Here is an 18,566-nt window from a genome sequence, read left to right as displayed (position 1 = left end):
CCACCTGTCGATCCACTATCCAGTCTGCCCATCCATGCACTCATCCCTCCGTCTACTCATCCACCCACCGATCCATTTATCCATCCACCCACTCACTCAGTTACCTATTCACCCACCCATGCATCCATCAACCCACCTGCACTCCTCTATCCATTCATTTCACAAATGCTTTTATCATGAAAAAATTCTGTATTTTTATTTATCAAACATCAGTCTTCCCTTATGGCTCTTTGGGTGGTTCTATTTGGCCTTTCTTCATTCCGAAATTATGAACATACATTGCCTGTTTTTTCCAGGGCCAAAAAGTGGTCTCCATGCCCAGTGTGGAGCCCAGTGAGGGGCTTGAGGTCGCGACTCTGAGATCAAGGTCTGAGCTGCAATTGAAAGTCGGAATCTTAAGTGTTGGAGCCACCCAGGCGCCCCTAGTGCCTTCTCAATTTTGATTTTTCATCTAAGTTTTTTTATCTCTCTGAAATTTTCACTGGCGTAGGTGTGAAATACGAATCCAGTTGTGTGTTTTTCCAGGTGGCTCCCCAGTCTCTCAGCAGGGCTCAGTGAGGAGTCCCAGAGACGCCCCCCTTGGACTCGCTTCCTCTGGAGATGTGCATCCACCCTTCAGATGTGCCCCAAGATCCCTAGCAGAGGGGAGGGGGGTGTGTGCTGCCTGGTGTGGGGACAGGCCTGGGCATGAGCATCCCTCCATCGCGGGGCCTGCCACCATCCGCCCACAGGAGCCTGGTGGGAGGTAACGGCTCTGCCTGTGACCCTCACCCCCCAGTCACCACCATAGAGCCTGCTCGGCTGGGGCGCGTGGCCTGATGCTTGTGTTGGGCACTGCAAGCAGGTGGAGCATCTGCAGGACCTTCCAGGCCTGGCTGGGAACAGAGACAAAGAATCTGGCTGGGGAATTCCAGGCGTCCAGGCAAGTAGGGATGTACTGGGGAGGAGTGGGCGGGGGAGAGGACGAGGCCTGTCAGGATGGCCACCTCGGGTCTCCCAGAGAACCAGTGTGGCAGCCACTCTCTCCCACCCCATTTCTAGGGCAGCACACCAGAGAAAAGGAGCTCTGGAGTGGGGCTGGGCCAGAGCCCATGAGCAGGGGACCTGGGTGTGAGCGACCAGGGGGTGGCCGTCCTGAGGTGCTTCTCCTGACACTGTCACGATCTGGGCCAACTGGGCAGTGAGGGACAGTGGGCAGTGCCCCAGGGTGGACACACGGGGCCCTGTGGCCCAGCTGAGGGTTTGAGGACCGGCCACTCCAGTGAGAACCACTGGGCTTTGGGCAAGCGACCTGGCCATGCCTCTAGAATGACATCAGCACCAGCTGGATGCAGTGGATGCCCACAGCCATGTCACCTGCTTGGGTCCCCTGGTCCAGCCTCTCAAGGGAGGTCCGTGCATGGGCATGAGCTGTGGCCCCCTTTTCCCCCAGCACAGCTTCTGGGCAGATGTTGCCGTGATGATGAGTTGCTGGACAGCTGGACCTAGAGGTGCAGGGGCCAGGCCGGCAGGTGGCACTGGCCACACCCCGAGCCCAGCAGGGCTGCCCTTTGCTGTCCCGCAGGCCTGCCAACAGCCGGTTGGCTTTATGACGGTGGGGTTAGCATCACATCCGACTGTTTCTGCCGGGCTGGCTGCTGGGGAGAGGCAAAGGCTCCCCCAGGAAATCTCAGAGAGGGTGGGGGAAGAGTGGTCCTCTTGGGGTCTGTGCTCCTGCGCTCCTCCCCGGGACTGTGTTTCCCGTGGGTGGGCCGTGGAGTGACTCGGGAGCACCCGAGGTTAGAGCTCCGTGCCAGTGCATGGACCACAATGGCCCGGGCATCTGACAGCCGGAGGGACGTGCCCCCTGCCTGGGCTGGGAGGCAGGGCGGGAGCCCCCAGTGCCTGCTAGCAAGCCAGGAGCTGCGTTTCAAGGGCAGAGTGGCTGCTAACAGAGGGCGAAGCCTTACTCCCGGGGGATGGTCTCCGTGTGGTTCTCCTCCGGGGACCTGCCCGAAGGCGCACACGCTTCCCAAACCACGAGGTCCGCGGGGTTACAGGGCGCCCCGGGCAGGCAGCTCCAGCTTCCGTGCGCTCCGGGCCCCGCCCAGGAGCGGCGGCCTTAAGGATGACCCCGTATGTGGGTCAGAGCAGCACGCCCACATGTGGACCGGGTCACCTCCGCAATCCAAAGAGGCCCCCAAGTGTGGCAGCCCAGCGTCCACGGCGCTCAGGGCACTGCGCAGTGACCGTCCCTCTGGGGGACCTTCCCACACGCCCCGGGCGACCAACCCCCCAGGAGGGCACCTGCTGGCACGGCCCCAAGGGGGGAAGGGTTCGGCGCCTGCCCTGGGCCACACAGGCGCTGACGAAGCATCCAGCCTTCTGTCCCCATCAGGCCTCGTGAGCTCAGGCTGATGTCACCGTCACCTCCGGTAACAGTGGGCAAGTCCCCACCGTGAGGCCATTTGCCGCCAGGACTGGGAGACACGGGCGCAGCCTGTATGGGGCCAGGGCCACGGCCGCCGAGCCTCGCTGCCCTTGGCATCGCCGCCTAATGGGTGTCGGGCGGCCCACAGCGGGGCTCGGAGCACCTGGCGCCGGCGGCTCGTGGGCGCATCCGTGTGCTTCGGCTGCCACCCCCCCGCCCCCCCCGCCCAGGTGATCTGAACGTCAGACGTGCGCGGCTCCCGGTGCTGGTGGCCGACGGCCCCCGGGGACGGGGCAGGGCGGGTCGGGGAGATGGGCACCTCCTCGCTGTGCCCACGTGTCCTCCTCTTGGAGGACCCCTCTCACCCTGGGGTAGGGCTCACCCGTCCTTTTAATTTTTTGAAGATTTCATTTATTCATTAGAGGAGCAGAAGGAGAGGGACAAGCGGCCTGTGCTGAGCACGAGCCTGACGGGGCTCGATCTCACGACCCCGAGGTCATGACCTGAGCTGAAAGGAGGAGTAGGATACTCACCCCCGGAGCCCCCGGGCACCCGCGCCTTTTAACCTATCACCTCATAAAGGCCCTGTCTCCACATAAGGCCACGCTCTGAGGTGTCGGTGCTCGGGCTTCCACCTGTGAATCCTGGGGGGTCACACTTCAGTTCACGGCGCCGGGGGACCCCCGTCTTCCACGCCCTGGCTGGTGCACGCGTCCGAGCCGCACTGCTAGAGGTGTGCTGTCTCTGGTTACCGTCCTGTTAGCGGGGGGGGGGGGTGCAGCTCCCGGGGCTTCTCCCTGCCCCCCTCTTTTTAATAAAGATTTTATGTATTTATGTGAGAGAGAGAGAGCACACGTGCCCGTGAGCCCACGCACATGCGATGGGGGAGGGGCGAGGCAGAGGGAGCAGCGACTCCCACTGAGCGGGGCCCTGATGCGGGACCCCATCCCAGGACCCCGGGACCACGGCCTGAGCCCCCCAGGCGCCCCCGTGGGTCTGCTCTGGTGCTCGCTCGCCTCCCTCATTCTGCCCTTTGAGGAGGTGGTTTCCCGCGAAGTCCAAAGCAGCCACGCGGACTCCTTTCACTTTGTTTCCCTGTCGGACTGCTGTGGCCGCCGCAGCTCGGAGTCCCTTGGCCCGAGAAGCCGTGGAGTCTGGGTGCTGGTGTCCGCGGGCAGGGACAGACACGCTGCGGAGACCCCGGGTGGGGCGCGCTGGGTCCGCCTGCACACACCCTGCTCGGTGCGGGCCTGGGACTGCTGGTGCGTCCGCGCAGTGAGGGGATGCGGCCCCAGTCCCCCGCGGCCTGCGGGTGGCACATGCTCACCAGCCCCCGGGGGCCCCTTCTGCAGGTCCTCAGGTATGAAGGTGGGCTTTCCGGGGAGCTTTCGCCAGTGGCTGCCCCGGGGGCTCAGCAGGGGGAACACGCAGCCGCGGCCCCGCCCACTCTCTGGACCACAGGTCCCCGTGCCCCGGTTTGTGGGGCCAGAAAGATGGGGTTCCCATGAGGCCTCGCTGGCCTTCCTGCTGCCGGGTGCAGCCCCCTGACGGGGGGCGCTGGGAGAGGACGGGGTGAGCAAAGAAGCAGACGACCAGAGCCAGGCCCTGGCACTCAACCCCGTGCCTCGGGGTGCAGGGTCTTCTTCCCCAGCTGGAGGGACAGGATCTCCCTCGAAGCTTCTGCAGGTGGTGAGCCCCGCCACGCTGGGTCGTCCCCAGGCCTGAGCTGACAGGCGCAAGAGGAGGAATCCTTGAACGTCTTGAAGTCCGGGCTCCCCTCGCGGCCCGCGCCCACGGACTCCCGGGGCCTCGACAGCTGCCCGCCCCGCCTCGCCCATGCCTGGCGCCTCGGCTTCGGTTAGGGAAGGTGCGTGTCTGGGCCTAGGCACGTGAGCACAAGTCCTGCGGGGGTCCGTCCCTTCACCGTCCTCGCTGTCCTCGGGCTCACTGGTCCTGCAACACGTGAAGTCCTTCTGGTTCTGGCTCCCCGGCGGCTGGGCCCGGCCGGCCCGCGGATGTCAGGTGCGGTTTGCACCAGCTTCCACCAGGCTGTGCCCTGGCGCCTCGTAGATGTGGAAACCTCGGGTGGGTTTTCTGAGCTTGGATCTGGGCTGTGATGTCTTATTTGCAGAAGACCCTTAGCAAACGTTTGTCTGCCCCTTCTGTCCTCTGTTGGCTCCAACGGTGCCTTAGACCCTCGGAGAGGGTTGGTGGCAGGGCTTCTGTTTGCTCCGTTTCCCCGGCTCCCTCGCATTTCTCCTCTCTGTTCTACTCTGCGGATTCCTGGACTTAGTGGGAAGTTTACGGATTCCCTCCTGTGTCCACGGGCCGTGGAATGAGCCCGTGGAAGGCATGCTTCCTTCGCGTGTCTGCGGGCCGGGCGCTTCCCGGGGGCCTTGCTCCCAGCCCCTCCCTTCGCGTCGCTGACCTTCCCCGCAGGAGCCTGAACACGAATCCTGCCAGACAATCTAGCTTCCGGGTCCTGTCTGAATCTGGTTTTGATTTTCCTGTCTTGATTGCGGGTTTTTTTTTTTTTTTTCTCTTTTTGTGTGTGTCCTTGTAATCGTTTCCTGAAAGACAGATGTCATCTGGAGGACGGCAGACGCGGAGGTCCCGGCATTCCTCTCCGGCAAAGGGCAGTCCTCCTGCGTGGCTGCCGGCGGAGGGGCTGCGTCGGGGCTCCGGGTTCTGTGGTTGTGGCTTCTCTCGCGTCCGCTGACACACATTCCTCTGGCATCACGTGCTGAGGCTGGAAGATGGTCTGCCGGAGGCAGCTTCTCTATGTTCCTGCGCCACCTTCGGCTCTCGGGCTCCCCTGTGCACCCCCAGCTTGGCGATGTCTCTCCCTGGGACCGGGCACAGAGCACTCAGCGTGTTCCTTGGTGCTGGCTGTCCTGGTGCGGGGTGTGTGAGTGTACACGTGTGTGTGTGGGGGGGGGGTGGGGGAGGACTCTGTTGCCCTGGTCCAGCCCCACCATTATGCAGGCCTCATGTCCTTGGGTCTGGGCGGGACTTTTACAGGGATCCGTGTCCTCTCCAGGGACACCTTCAACATCTTCCCAAACTGCAGGAGGGTGTCAGGCACCGGCGCGGAGGAGGGCAGCTGTGTGGGGACTTGGCTTCAGTGGGAGCAGGCCGGTGGGGGGGTCGGGACATAAACACAGGGTGCAGCCGGCCCGGCTCTCTGATGGTTTCGGAAAAGCTGTGGCTTTACGGGTTGTCCAGCGTCTCTCGTTTGCAGACTGGGAGAATGACTGTTCGAGCCTCCTGCCTCCTCGGCAGGACCCTGCCCCCTGGACGACTGGTTACACGTCCATGACGTTCTCTTAGAGACCTAGTATGTAATTAATTAACAGTCTTATTCAGATTCTCCTCGCGCTTAGTTTCTGCTGCGTAGCGTGCATTCCAGAAACATCAGGAAGGCGGTCACAGCACAGCCTCGTGCGCCCCACAGGGGACCCCGGCAGGTGCATGGCTTCTGCTTGCCAGGCTGAGGCCACGATCGGGACTGGCCAGGGGACACGGGGAAGGGGCTCGGGGTGAAGCTGGCGCCACCCTGAGACCAGTGGCCCCAGGGGGAAGGCCTTCCCCAGGCCTCTGTCCCCCTGGAGCTCCGGGGAAGGGCCAGGCCTGGGAGGTCCCTGCGCACCTTGCTAAACCAGCACAGGCCCCCCAGCGGGTAGGTGGGCGGCCTTGGAGCACCTTCCTCCCCCCGCGGGTCCTCCTTACTGGACACTGGCTCCCCCCAGGGCCAGCGGCACCTCATCTGTAGCGGGGCTGCTTTCTGGGGACCCCGTGACCACCAGGGGCGGTTCACCACACTGGTCTCCAGCTTCCTTTTCCTCTGAACGATGCCCCTCACCTGGGAAACGAGTGGGTGCCCCTGGGTTTGGCCGCGCTGAGCAGGGGAGGGAGCAGGGCCAGGGCCAGGGCCAGGGCCAGGGCCGGGGAGGGGCATCATCCTTGTTGCTGGCCCCCAGGGCGACCCCGGGCTCCCCGGGTCCTGGGCGCCTCCAACCCTTTCTCCTCCATCCTTTTGGTGCCCAGAGCGCGCCCTGGTCCTGCATCCGCCCCCGCCCCCCTCCCCGCGCCCCCGCCCCCGCCCCGCCGTCGGGCCCGCCCGTGACGCACTCCCGACCCGGGAACCTCGGCCCGGCCGAGCGCGCGCCCGACGCCCTGAGCACGCGCCTCGTGCACGCGCGCCCGCCACGTGACCCCTCGGCAGCCAACCGGCGCGCGGGGATTCGGGGGCAAAGCGCGGCCCCGCGAGCAGTTGCGGCGGGACAGCGGCGGGCCCGGAGCCTGATCGCCCGCTCCCGCGCCGCCCGCCCGCCTCCCCGCCGCTCCGCCGCCGCGCAGCCATGTCCGAGGAGAAGCCCAAGGTAAGGGCGCCTGGGCCGGCCGGGACCCCGGGACGCCCGCGCCCGCGCCAACCCCGCCGCCCCCGCCGCCCCGGCCCGCGCCCGGCGCCCTCCGCCCTCCGCGACCTCGGGCTGCGGGACCCGGGGCAGGCGGCGTCTGCGGGGCGGCCCCCGCGCCCCCGGCCTCCCGCCCCTCCCCCCCGCGCGCCGCTCCCCTCCCCCTCCTGCCCGGCTCCGCCCCGCCCCGCGCCGCGCCCCGCCCCGGCCCCGCCCGCGGCCCACCCGGCCCCGCCCCGCGGCCAGGCCCCGCCCCTCCCGGCCCCGCCCCTCCCAGGCCCCGCCCCTCCCGGGAGCCCGGCCGGGCGGGCCTATGACGCAGCCGTGGGGGGCGGGGCCGCCTCGGTTGGGACCGCACCCGCCGTCCCCGGGCCCCGACCGCCTCCCCGCTCCCCTCCCCCCCTCCCCTCCCCCCTCCGCGGCCCCGCCGTGCACCCCAGCACCCCTGGCTCCCCGGGCCGCGCCGCTCCGCTCCCCACCTCTCCGCGGAGCCCTTGCGGCGCTGCTGCCCGCCCCGCCCCCTCCCCCCCCCCTCCCCTCCCCCTCCCCCTCCCCCTCCCCGCGGGTCCCGCTGCGGCCGCGGGGGGCTCCCAGCTTCCCGTCGGGCCTCCCGTGTGCGCTCCCCTCCCTTATGGGTCGCGTCGCTGTCGCTGTTCTCCGGGGGTGCGTCCGCCTCTCCATCACGTCCCCCCCCCGCGCGCCCCCTGCGCGCCCCCTCCCCGCCGTCCTCCCTGTGCCCCCCCCGCCCGTCCCCTCCCCGCCGTCCTCCCTGTGCCCCCCCCCGCCCGTCCCCTCCCCCGCCGTCCTCCCTGTGCCCCCCCCCGCCCGTCCCCTCCCCGCCGTCCTCCCTGTGCCCCCCCCCGCCCGTCCCCTCCCCGCCATCCTCCCTGTGCGCCCCCTGCGCGCCACCTCCCCGCCGTCCTCCCTGTGCCCCGCCCCCTGCCCGTCCCCTCCCCGCCGTCCTCCCCGTGCCCACCCTGCGCGCCACCTCCCCCCCGTCCTCCCTGTGCCCCCCCCCCGCCCGTCCCCTCCCCGCCGTCCTCCCTGTGCCCCCCCCCCGCCCGTCCCCTCCCCGCCGTCCTCCCCGTGCGCCCCCCTGCGCGTCCCCTCCCCGCCGTCCTCCCCGTGCGGCCCCTGCCCGTCACCTCCCCCTGCTGTGTTCTGGATTTGTGCTCATCCCTCCTTTCTGGGCCCTCTGGGGTGTGCTCCTCACGCAGGCAGGCCGTTCTTAGCAAGGCCTGACGTTAGGTTAACTGCTCTTATTAAAAACCGGCATTTGAAGCTTTGGGTCTGCGTCTTGGGCGCCTACACTTTTGCCAAGTGGCAACTCAGCGGAGTCAAGTACTTGGGACATGGGCTTCTTGTGATAGTGGAGCTTGGACACTGAGCCTGGAGCCTCGGGGCCCTGGGGACACACTGGAGTCAAGCGGGGTGGGGCGGGCCCTCGGGAGCTGGCGCGGGGCTCGCTGCAATCTCAGGTCACCCTCCAGGACCCCGTCCTCACTCCTGATGCGATTGCAGCTGCCCTGCCCTCCTCCGCTCAGCCTGTGCCCGTTCTTCTCTCGGGTACTGGTGCCTGTGCGGGTGCCTGTGCGGGTGCCTGTGGCACGTACTGGTGCCTGTGTGGGTGCCTGTGCGGGTTTCTGGGGGCTTCCTTTTGCGGAGGCTTAACTGCAGGAAATGGAGCAGCGTGATGTCTTGAGCGCGCTTGCTCTGAACTGCGGGGCCGCCTGCTATGTGCCAGCTGTCGGGGAAGCCGAGCACAGGCTGCGCCTCCCGAGCCCAGGGAGCTGGGCAGGAGGGCAGCAGGCACCCCAGGCCGTCCTGCTGGTGGGAGGAAAACCTGGGGGGCAGTTGGGGACAGCCCCTGCCGCCTCTGGGTAGCTGACGCAGGGGGACCCTAGTGATTTGTGGTCAGTGTTGCTTTTCCTTTACTCCTGCCCTTTGGGGGCCCGGGACAGGCCATTCCGAGTGTCCTTCCCTAGGGAGAGGGGCTCGTGGTGGTCCCTGCCTGCCGCCTCCCGCTGCCCTGTGGCCACTGCCCCGTGTGCCCGTTCTACGTTCCGGCCCCGTATCCGTGCGTTTTGGCACATTCGTATCTTTTTGTTGAAAAAGCAGATAGTGTCTCTACCCACGCGCAGAAGAATGAAGCTGGACCCTTACCTTACACCGTATATAAGAGGCAACTCAGAGGGGCTCGGGGGCCTAAGTGTTGAGACTAGAGCAGTGAAGCTCTTAGGACACAATGTAGGACAGGCCTTCCTGACCCTGGATGTGACAGCAGAGGCCAGGCCACCAGAGCACAGCGGACCTGGAGCTCGTGCAGCCCGAGGCTCCATCACGGGGGCAGCAGCCACCGCCCAGAGGGAGGGGGGTTTGCGACTCCGTCTCTGATCACGGGCTGCTGCCCGGAGAGCCTAGAGCGCCGCTCACACTCCGAGCCAACAAGAACTGTTCACAACCGGACACACTCTCGAACGGGCGCCTCTCCAGAGGAGGTGCACACGTGGCCACACGCGCACGGAACGCGCTCGTCCACCACTGAGCAGAGAAACACCGATCAAAGTGCAGTGAAACGCCAGCTCCCACCCACGGGGTCGTGCTTTCCCACACCAGACACACTCACGCTGGGCGGGAAGGCAAAGCGGGCGGTCAGCGCAGAGTGTTCCTAAAAACATTAAAACTAGAAGTAGCATATGGACCTGCAATCCTGCTTCCCGGTACTTGCCCCCGAGATCAGAAAGCGGGATCTCCAGGAGATACTTGTCCACCCAGGCTCACCGCAGCATTACCGTGGAAGTCACCCCGTGTCCGTGGACAGATGGCGACAGTGAACACAGCCCACCCACGCCGTGCGTGGTACGCGGTCCCGGCAGGGCAGTGAACCCTGACCCCAGCCGTGCCGCGGTCAAACCTTGAGGACGTCATGCTGCATGAGATAAGCCAGTCCCAAGAGGACAAATACTGTGTGATCCACTTTTTTTTTTTTTAAAGATTTACTCATTTATTCATAAGAGACCCAGGCAGAGGGAGAAGCAGGCTCCATGCAGAGAACCGGATGTGGGACTCAATCCCGGGGCTCCAGGATCACGCCCTGGGCTGAAAGCGGCGCTGAACCTCTGAGCCACCCAGGGATCCCTGTGTGATCCACTTTTATGGGATCTGTAGAGGAGTCACTATCACAGAGACAAGGAATGGGGGGGGTGCTGGGGAGACACGGTTGGGTTCAACGGCACAGAGGTTCAGTCCTGCAGGGTGAACGGGGTTCTGGAGATGGACGTGGTGAAGGTTGTAGGACGTTCAGACCAACCAAAGGGGGTGATGTGGTGGCTTTTACACTAGGTTTACGTTAACACAGAAACATTGGGAAAAAAATAATATCTCTAAGTAGATACAAAGGCGGTCGCCTGGATTGGATCCTGGAACAGGAACAGGACGATGGTGGAAAACTTGGCGACACGTCAGGGAGGCTCGGAGTCCCTCTGCCGGTGGTGAGCGGCGCCGGCCTGGGCGGCAGGGGCAGTGTGACGTGTGGCGCGGGGTGTTGGCCCAGGGCCGTGCGCACCCCCGGCCCCGACGGCTGCGCCTTTTCTCTTAACGTACACTTCTCTAAATGTACAAAATGAAGCCTTTATTTGAAAAAAAGGCACGGCAAGTATGGACACCTCATCTCCGGGGAGCGAGGGGGTGCTGCCCCGGCCCCGGGTCCCGCGCGTTGCCCACGGCGGAGTCACTGGGAGGGGGGGCCCCGCTGGTGCCTGCACGGCCGCGGAGGGCGATCCTGTCTCGTGGCGGGGGTCCTACTGGGGTCCTGCCTCCCGGGGCCGCTTCTCGGGTCGGCTCCCCCCACGGGCTCCCCACCCCAAGGGCGTGGCCCAGAGAGGTGGGCGCGTGTGACGGGGACAGGCGCACTCTATGTCCAAAGGGACTCGGGCCAGCTGGATCGTCCGCTCAGAGTAAAGCTTCCCGCCTTCCCCGGCGGCGCCAGCTAAGCGAGGTGGCCGAGCCCGCAGGAGCCGCCCTGGGTGCCCCAACCGCACCTCCCAGAATCCCGCTCTGGGACCCGGGGGGCCTGCCGTCCTGAACCCCAGCTCCTTGCTTCATTCCAGCTGTGCTTCCGGGCCCTGCGCCGCCCCTGTCACGATCGTTTGGGGCTCGGACAGCATCACAAGTGTCAGAGATGCCACCGGGGTGGGACCGCTGCGGGGGGAGGGGGGACCCTGGCCTGCCCATCCTCCACGGGGCCTGCGCCCCCCCCATCCTCACCCGGCGTGTGCCTGCCTGCGGGCGTGTGTTCACCGTCCTCTCCTAACAAGGAGGGCTTTGGGGTTTCTCAAGAGTCCCTAAGCGGGTTTTTCCCTCCAAAGCCTCCGTAGGTGTATGCTGTGCCCCTGCACGCGCCCGCCTACCAGAGGGGTTCGTTCCGCGTGGACGTGAAGCCCTCGTGTGCGCAACCCTGGGCTGCGGGGGAGTCGGGAGGGGTCGTCGCTGAGACTCCCGCCCCGCCGCCTGGAGCGCGGCGGCCCGTGGCTGAGACCCGGTGTCCGTGTCCTTGCAGGAGGGGGTGAAGACGGAGAATGACCACATCAACCTGAAGGTGGCCGGGCAGGACGGCTCCGTGGTCCAGTTCAAGATCAAGAGGCACACGCCGCTGAGCAAGCTGATGAAGGCCTACTGCGAGAGGCAGGTGCGCCTGTGCCCTGGGGGCCTGCGGGCCACGGGCTGCCCGGGCCTCGGCTGTCCCTGGGGTCGCGTGTGCCCGGGGTGCTCCTGTGTGCGTGTGCCTGCGTGTGTGCTCGTCCCTCGGCGTGCGTGTGTGTGTGCCTGCATGTGTGTACTCGTCCCTCGTGTGTGCATGTGTGCGCGTGTGTGTGCCTGCGTGTGCGTGCTCATCCGTGGTGGCCGTTTCCTTCTGCCGTCAGAGCATCAGCCCTGTGTCCGCGGACAGGCCAGGCCGCCGGCTCTTCCCCCAGCGGGGAGCGTGGGGTGTGCCCTCTGGTGGCTGCTGGGAGCGCAGTGGCTCAGTCCGTCCCTGCAGGTGCAGCGCAGTAGCTGGGCCGCGACTGAGACACGGCCTTGGGGGCTCACGGGGGGCTTGATTCTTCCCCTTGCTCACGAGCATCGCGGCCGTGGCCGGGTCGCCGCAGGTCCCGGTTGTCGTTATCAGCATCTGGACAGACGTGTGGCTCACACACATCGGTGCTTCCAACCTTGCTGTCCTTTGTCCTCATTCACACACCAGGCCTCTCTGCACCACCCGCGTCGTCCCCCACACGGTGGCCCGTCGCGTGTCGCTGTGTGGTGGGGGGTGCGGGCTCTGGGGCGCCCTGTTCCTCTGTGTGGACGCTTTGTCAGGCCTGGCGCTGTGTTGTGGTCGACGCGGTGAGTGAGCCGCGTCCCTGTCCCCGTCCGCCCCCCCCCCGTCCCTGCCCCCCCCCCCCCCCCCGCTCACCCCCTCCCCCCGGCCGAGCCCGCCAGCCTTGCAGCCGCCTCCCTCGTTCTTCCCGGGCTGGCGTGTCTCTGTTCCTGGGTCTCCGTGTGTTTGGCTTCCGAGGTGATTTTCCCCACGGGAGGTGGAAACTCTGCTCTGGGACGAGCCCTCCGCGCGCGTCTGCCCGGTCCCTGCAGGACATGGCCCTGGGCCTCGCGGGTCCTGCCAGGGAGGTGCCATCCGCTGGGCGGTGCAGCGGGTTCGCGGCGACAGCTCGTGTCTGGCTCGTGTCTCGTGGGCCCAGCTGGTCTGTTGGCCGTCGTGTGTGGTTTTCTGGGAGGTCCTGTGAAGTCATTGCCCGTATTCTCCACGCACCGTGCGGGGGGCGTGTCCCCATGCTTCAAGCCGTCCCGCCGCACCTGTGGTGTGACTGTCCTTGCAGAGCCACCTCCGAGTCTTTCCGGAGACTTCTTTGGCCGCCATCCTACGTATTTTCTGGGTTAGTCCGGCTTCGTCCTGTTTCGCGGAGCGTGTCTTCCAGCGTCTTGCTCTGCAGTGTCCTTGGGGCGCGTGGGGCTGCAGGCGACTTCCCCGTCACAAACCTTCGCCCTTCACCATTGGCTGCACGATCATTTCCAGGTTGAAATTCGTTTTTGTCTTTTGGGCCCTTCACGTCCTTTTCTTGTTGCAGCGTTGGTGCGGACATTCAGTGACATTCTGGTTCTCTGTCCTGTGAGGTCGCTTTGCTCTTCTCTGGGAGCTTTCGGGATCTGTTCTTGGGCCCCAAAACCTCACTCTCAGGGGCTTGGAGGTGCGTGATTGTACCGTACCGGTCACTTTCCTGGTACTTTTTTCTCTTTCTTTCTTTTTTCTTTCTTTTCTCTCTTTCTTCCCTTCCTTCCCCTCCTTCCTCTCCTCCTTTGATCCATCCATCCATCCATCTCTGCACCCGTCTTGGGGCTTGAACTCACACGCCGAGGTCAAGGGTCACAGGCCAGGCGCCCCTTGTTTTTGTTGAGGACACGTGGCTGCGGCGGGCGGTCCTGGGATGCCGGGCCCTCTGTCGTCCCGTGCGCCGTGTTGGGAACGCCGTGTACCTTGCTGTCACCCCTCCTGGAGCTGACGCTTGGGATTGTTTCTGCCCGCCTGGCATCGGGCTTTGCTGTTGCTCTTGGGCTTCTTTCTGGGAGGGCCCTTCAGCCTTGGTTCCCACGCTGCGTGGAGAGTCTTGCTTCTGTCGTGACTTCTCGTTTCCACACGTTCTTCGAGGGGTTTCCTCTCCCACCCGCACCCACCTCTTGTGTTCCGTGTCCCCGAGGGCTGCAGGTGCCTGTGTGGCCTCTGTGCCCCGTCCTCCGCGCCTACCCTTCCTTTCCTCCTCACCGGCTGGACGGCTCACACATCCGAGTCTTCATGGTCCCACGGCCGTGCTGAAGTGCTCGTGCCTGAGAACCACGCCCGGCAAGCTGGCGGAGAGTGGCAGGCACAGAGCCCTGCCCCGCGGGGGTGACCTGCCCGGGTGGGCTGGGGGTCGCAGGTGTTGCAGCCTGTGAGTCAGTAGGTTTCCCAGGAGCCCACCTGCCAGGCCCGTCTGCCCTGGGGGTGCGGCCGGACGGGGCAATGGGGCTCGGCGGGCGGCTGGCGTCCAGGCTGGTTGGTCCCTGGTGTCCTGAGCCCAGGGCTCCAAGCCGACCTTCCGGAAAGTAGACCTCTTGCCTGTGGTGGGGACAGTGCGTGGCCCGTGCGGCTGGGGGCCCGAGTCGGGGTCCGGTGGGGCCTATCGTGTCAGCTTCCAGGGGCCTCCGCGGTCGGCCGGTGCTCATCTGTGCGGCACAGACACCATGGGTGGGCCCCTGGGCTGTGGGGCCCCGCGTGTTGCCCCGCCCCGACCTCGGGGTCGTCCCCACCGCCCTGCGGCTCCCCCAGGGCCAGTCCTCTCCTGCTCCCCTCATCCTCGTCGTTCGTGCCTGAATGTTTAAGTATCTTTTCAGGAGGGAGCGGAGCGGAGATGCTGGTCTCAATGCTGCCTGTTTTGTTTAAGTAAAATCGGGATTGCTTTTTATTTTATTTATTCACGAGACACAGGGAGAGAGAGGCAGAGACACGGGCAGAGGGAGAAGCAGGCTCCCTGCGGGGAGCCCGATGCGGGACTCGATCCCGCGACCCCGGGGTCACGCCCTGAGCCCAGGGCAGATGCTCCACCGCTGAGCCCCGGGCGCCCCGTCGTTGCTCTCTAAAGGAGACGCTCGGCTTCCGGGCCACGTCCGCCTGCCCTCGGGACCCGCGGCTCACAGCCCGGCCTGGACGGAAGACGCTCCGCTGGGGCCTCCCTGGGCCCAGCGGTCCGGGCCGCCCCCCGCTCGCAGGCCGTGCTGGGACCCCGGGCTCGCCGGTCCCCGAAGGCTTGTCGCCCAGAGGTTCTGGGGGGCGGTGCCGGCCACGCGGAGCCTGTCCCTGGAGGGAGGTGAGGGTGCGGCGGGCAGGACGCGGGCCCGGGCCTGGGCTGGCTGCTGGGCCGCGCAGGAGATGCCCGGAGGCCACCGACGAGTGTTACTAACAGGGTGGGTCGAAAGTTCGTTCAGAATCCTAATATTTTGAGATTCGTGTTTTATTTTCTGGAATGAACGTGTCTCCTGGAGATTTCTAATGATAATTGGTCTTTCTTTGCAGGGCTTGTCGATGAGACAGATTAGGTTCAGGTTTGACGGGCAGCCGATTAACGAGACGGACACCCCCGCGCAGGTACGAAAGGCGGCGCGGCCGAGCGGCTCCTGCGGCCCGCGCGGGGCCACTGCCCTCGGCCGCGCTGCTCCGAACGCTGCTCTCGGGGCTCCTGTCTTCATGTCTTCATGGTTTTCAACTATTAGGCTATTGAATTTTTAAATGTTGGAGTTCAGTTTTTCAAATGAGAAAAATGCACTTGGTCAGACATCCTGCTCCGTGCTGGGGGCCGGGGCGGAGGGCCGCGGGCCGAGCAGGGGGCCCCGGGGTCCACTACCAGGCCTGGCCATGTCCCCCGCTCCTGCCGCCCCTCCCGGCGCCCACCCCTCGGATCTGGACACTGGATTGCAGCCACATCGCTGGCCCGATCTTGTGCCCTTCAGGGTGTGGGCGGAAGGGACGGGCCGTCATCCTCAGTCACGCGGTGTTTGCTTGCTGCCCACCACACGCCCACCCCGTTGCTGCGCCTCACGCTGGGGTGACGGGGCTTCGGGCCTGGAGCAGGAGTGCAGTGGGGCTGTGGCCGTTGTCGGATCGTGATCCAGAGCCACCCACCCTTGAGCCTCCGTCTTCTCCGTCAGTAAAGTGGGGAGGACGCCTGTTTCTGTCCTGCAAGGAGCTGTGAGCATCAGTCTGATCAGTTCACGTGACAGCACCACGCAGCAAGAGGCTGGGTGCGCCACCCTGGGGACCTCACCCTGCTCAGACGGGCTCTGAGCTGCAGGGGGAGGGGGCAGGCTGTGTGTGCTGCTCTGGGGACCCTCACCCTGCTCACATGGGCTCTGGGCTGCGGGAGGAGGCCGTGTGTGCCGCCCTGGCGACTCTCACCCAGCTCATGTGGGTGCTGGGCTGCAGGGGGGAGGCCATGTGTGCTGCTCTGGGGACCCTCACCCTGCTCACATGGGCTCTGAGCTGCGGGGGGAGGGCCTGTGTGCTGCCCTGGGGACCCTCACACTGCTCACATGGGCGCTGGGCTGCGGGAGTTTCCTGGGGGCGGGGGGGGGGGAGGTGGAGGGGCACCCGGGCTCCCCCTCCTGCCTGTCATCTGGCTGCTGCCCGGGGTGTCTGAGCCGGAGAGGGGCCCTGCCCTCCCAGCCCTACCCCAGTCCCCTCTGAGAATGTCCCTGGGACCCGGGACTGCTTCCAGCCTCTAGTCTGAATCGGCAGAGAAGCTTCCTTTTGTTCAGAGGATGGACAGAGATCAGGGTAGACGTGTGCTCCCTGTGCCAGAAAGGGAAAGCCGTTTGCACCATCCCTCCCATGGTCGTGAAGGGCAGGAAGGGGTGCAGTGGGCAGAGCCAGCGTGTCCCTCACTTTAGCACATCCTCCTTGTGTGACGGGGCTTGCTTTGGAGTCCACAGGCACGATCCTTGCACTTGTCATGAAGAATCCACGGCACCTGTTACGTGCTCCTCAGTGGAACACGATTTTGTGTAAAGTTCGGTAAAAATTTTGGATGCTTGTTTTTTTTTTTTAAACTTTTATTTATTTATAATAGTCACAGAGAGAGAGAGAGAGAGAGGGGGCAGAGGGAGAAGCAGGCTCCATGCACCGGGAGCCTGACGTGGGATTCGATCCCGGGTCTCCAGGATCACACCCCGGGCCAAAGGCAGGCACCAAACTGCTGTGCCACCCAGGGATCCCGGATGCTTGTTTTTAAATAAGACTCATTTTTTCTTTCTAAAGGTTTCATTATTTTTTAAGTCATCTGTATACATAGCATGGGGCTTGAACTCATGACCCCGAGCTCACGAGTCTCATTCTTTAAGACTGAGCCAGGCAGGCGCCCCAGAGGCTGCTTTTCTATCCGAGTCCTTAGCTCCGAATATCCTTTTGTGAGTTCTGTGAGCATCTTGGTGGGTGAACGGGCTTGTTGGAAATCCCAGCCGAGCGCTGTCCCGGCACGGTGCACCTGAGGACAGGTGTGGTGGGGATGGTGTTCCCGGGGGGGGGGGGGGGGGGGGGGGGGGGCCAGAGGGAGGGGACAGCGCAGTGAACCTGCAGAGTCGTCCAGGTGAGCGTGGCGCGTTCTGGGATCCCAGGAAACTAACTGCTCTCCCTCTCTCGCTGCCGCACCCCCGCCAGCTGGAGATGGAGGACGAGGACACCATCGATGTGTTCCAGCAGCAGACAGGAGGCGCGCGGGAGAGCGGCTGGCCCTAAGGGTGCCGCCTCTGCAGGGACCGTCCCCACGTGTCCTCGTGCTCGCACCTGCTGTGGAATAGTGAACCCGTGACCATGCCAATCACAGAGGAGTCTGCGGAAACCCGAGGACAGTCACCAGAATTACTTTCCTCTCTGACGTTTCGCAAGGGCAACTCAGAACTCTGCGGGGGGAGGGCGCCCACAGCTGAAGTCAGGCCAGTCACACTTGTCTTTGTTGGGGGGAAAGGAGTGGTGAGGGTTTTGGGGTTCGTTTGCTTTCATTTTTGTTTTTTCCTCCCTCTAACTTTTGCCCCCAAATGTGTGGTCTGAATGTCCACTTTTAGTCTAGATGGGGATCTGACCCCAGGTGTTGACCCCCCCACCCCCACCGCCACCCCACTGTTTATTCCAGTGGAGACCTCATGGCACCACAGAGGGGCTGCTGCTGTTGGACGAGTTTTGGGGCCGGTTTGGGGATGGGAAACAATCTCACGATGTCATACAGGCACAGGTATTTGAAATGGTAAATACTGCATTTCAGGAAATAGTAAAGTCAGAGGGAAAATACTGGAAGGCTTTTTAAAAGGTGAAAAGGAAAATAAGCAGGTCTTTCAGACCCTTGGCCCCGATGGAGAAGGAAGCCACCCCCACGCATCTCACTGGGCCCTGGGGCCGTGGCTGCCCGTTTCTCCTCTGGGCAGTTAAGGTCTCTCTACAAAATCTGGATTCAGCACTGCTGAGTTTGCAGCTGTTTTTGCGTGAAAGACCTGCCTCAGAGTGTGTTGGCGGTGGAGCCCCTGCAGCGGTGACTTGGCGTTGCCCTCGTGGACGTGGGCTGCGCTGCTTTCCCAGTAGGTGTGGGGTGTACGCTTTAGGACGTGATTTCGTTCTGTACCAGTTACACGGCTGCTTCTCCTGCTGCTGCGTGCGCACCACCTGCTGCTGGTCCTAGTCCCCGAGCAGGACTGCGACATCGTCCCTCACCTGCCTGAAATCTTGCCGAAGGCCTTTGCGTTTCCTTTGTGTTCTGCTGTCCGGGCGAGGGTGGGAGGTCGGCTGGCTCTGTTCTGTTTATTCACCAATTTGTACATGATTTGTTGTCCTTTGCTACTGTAAACAGTAAATATAGTTTGCTATTCTGTCTCTGGGCTTGGATTACACGCTGCGTGTGGCCGAGGGGGTGGACTGTCCCCGTTCCGTGTCCGGGCCAGCCACTGGGGCGGCCACTGGCATCCTGAGCCCGGGTGGGGAGGAGTGGGTATGTCCCTGAACCCTCTGCACGCCGCAGGTCGCCCGTGCCAGGCCTGGGTTTCCTGCCCACGGCTGCATCGGCTGCAGTGCCCCGGCCTTGGCTGCGCCCACCGGGCATCACGACCTCGCCTCTCCTGGGGTCCCGGGTATGGGGGGCGCGTTGTGGGGCGCGTGAACGTGCACGTTAGTC

At 64.6% G+C, this 18,566-nt stretch overlaps 1 protein-coding gene across 3 annotated transcripts; it reads left to right on the top strand.

Annotated features, from left to right (window-relative positions):
• Positions 1-5,145: 5,145 nt before the first annotated feature.
• SUMO3 (small ubiquitin like modifier 3) lies at positions 5,146-18,268 on the top strand. Of its 3 annotated transcripts, none has more exons than XM_038581644.1 (4): positions 5,146-5,307; positions 11,387-11,515; positions 14,930-15,001; positions 17,066-18,268. In XM_038581644.1, exons 1-4 carry the CDS (start codon positions 5,167-5,169, stop codon positions 17,141-17,143), a joined length of 420 nt encoding a protein of 139 aa, XP_038437572.1. In that variant the 5' UTR covers positions 5,146-5,166; the 3' UTR covers positions 17,144-18,268. The 3 variants fall into 3 exon arrangements, with proteins under 3 accessions (XP_038437572.1, XP_038437573.1, XP_038437574.1); XM_038581645.1 differs by having other exon boundaries at positions 5,148-5,314; XM_038581646.1 differs by lacking the exon at positions 5,146-5,307 and adding an exon at positions 6,671-6,792.
• The last annotated feature ends 298 nt before the right edge of the window (positions 18,269-18,566 follow it).

This window comes from Canis lupus, chromosome 31 (assembly GCF_011100685.1).
Source record: "Canis lupus familiaris isolate Mischka breed German Shepherd chromosome 31, alternate assembly UU_Cfam_GSD_1.0, whole genome shotgun sequence".
NCBI classification, from domain to species: Eukaryota; Metazoa; Chordata; class Mammalia; order Carnivora; family Canidae; genus Canis; species Canis lupus.
This window is presented reverse-complemented; position numbering and strand designations above follow the sequence as displayed.

What these genes read in the sequence shown, in the direction of transcription:
- SUMO3 (XM_038581644.1), top strand. Translation starts at nt 5,167, where the DNA reads ATGGTCTGCCGGAGGCAGCTTCTCTATGTTCCTGCGCCACCTTCGGCT. An exon ending in CCTTGGTGCTGGCTGTCCTG is followed by an intron (nt 5,308 to 11,386) that starts GTGCGGGGTGTG and finishes GTGTCCTTGCAG; the next exon opens with GAGGGGGTGAAGACGGAGAA. An exon ending in AGACGGACACCCCCGCGCAG is followed by an intron (nt 15,002 to 17,065) that starts GTACGAAAGGCG and finishes CACCCCCGCCAG; the next exon opens with CTGGAGATGGAGGACGAGGA.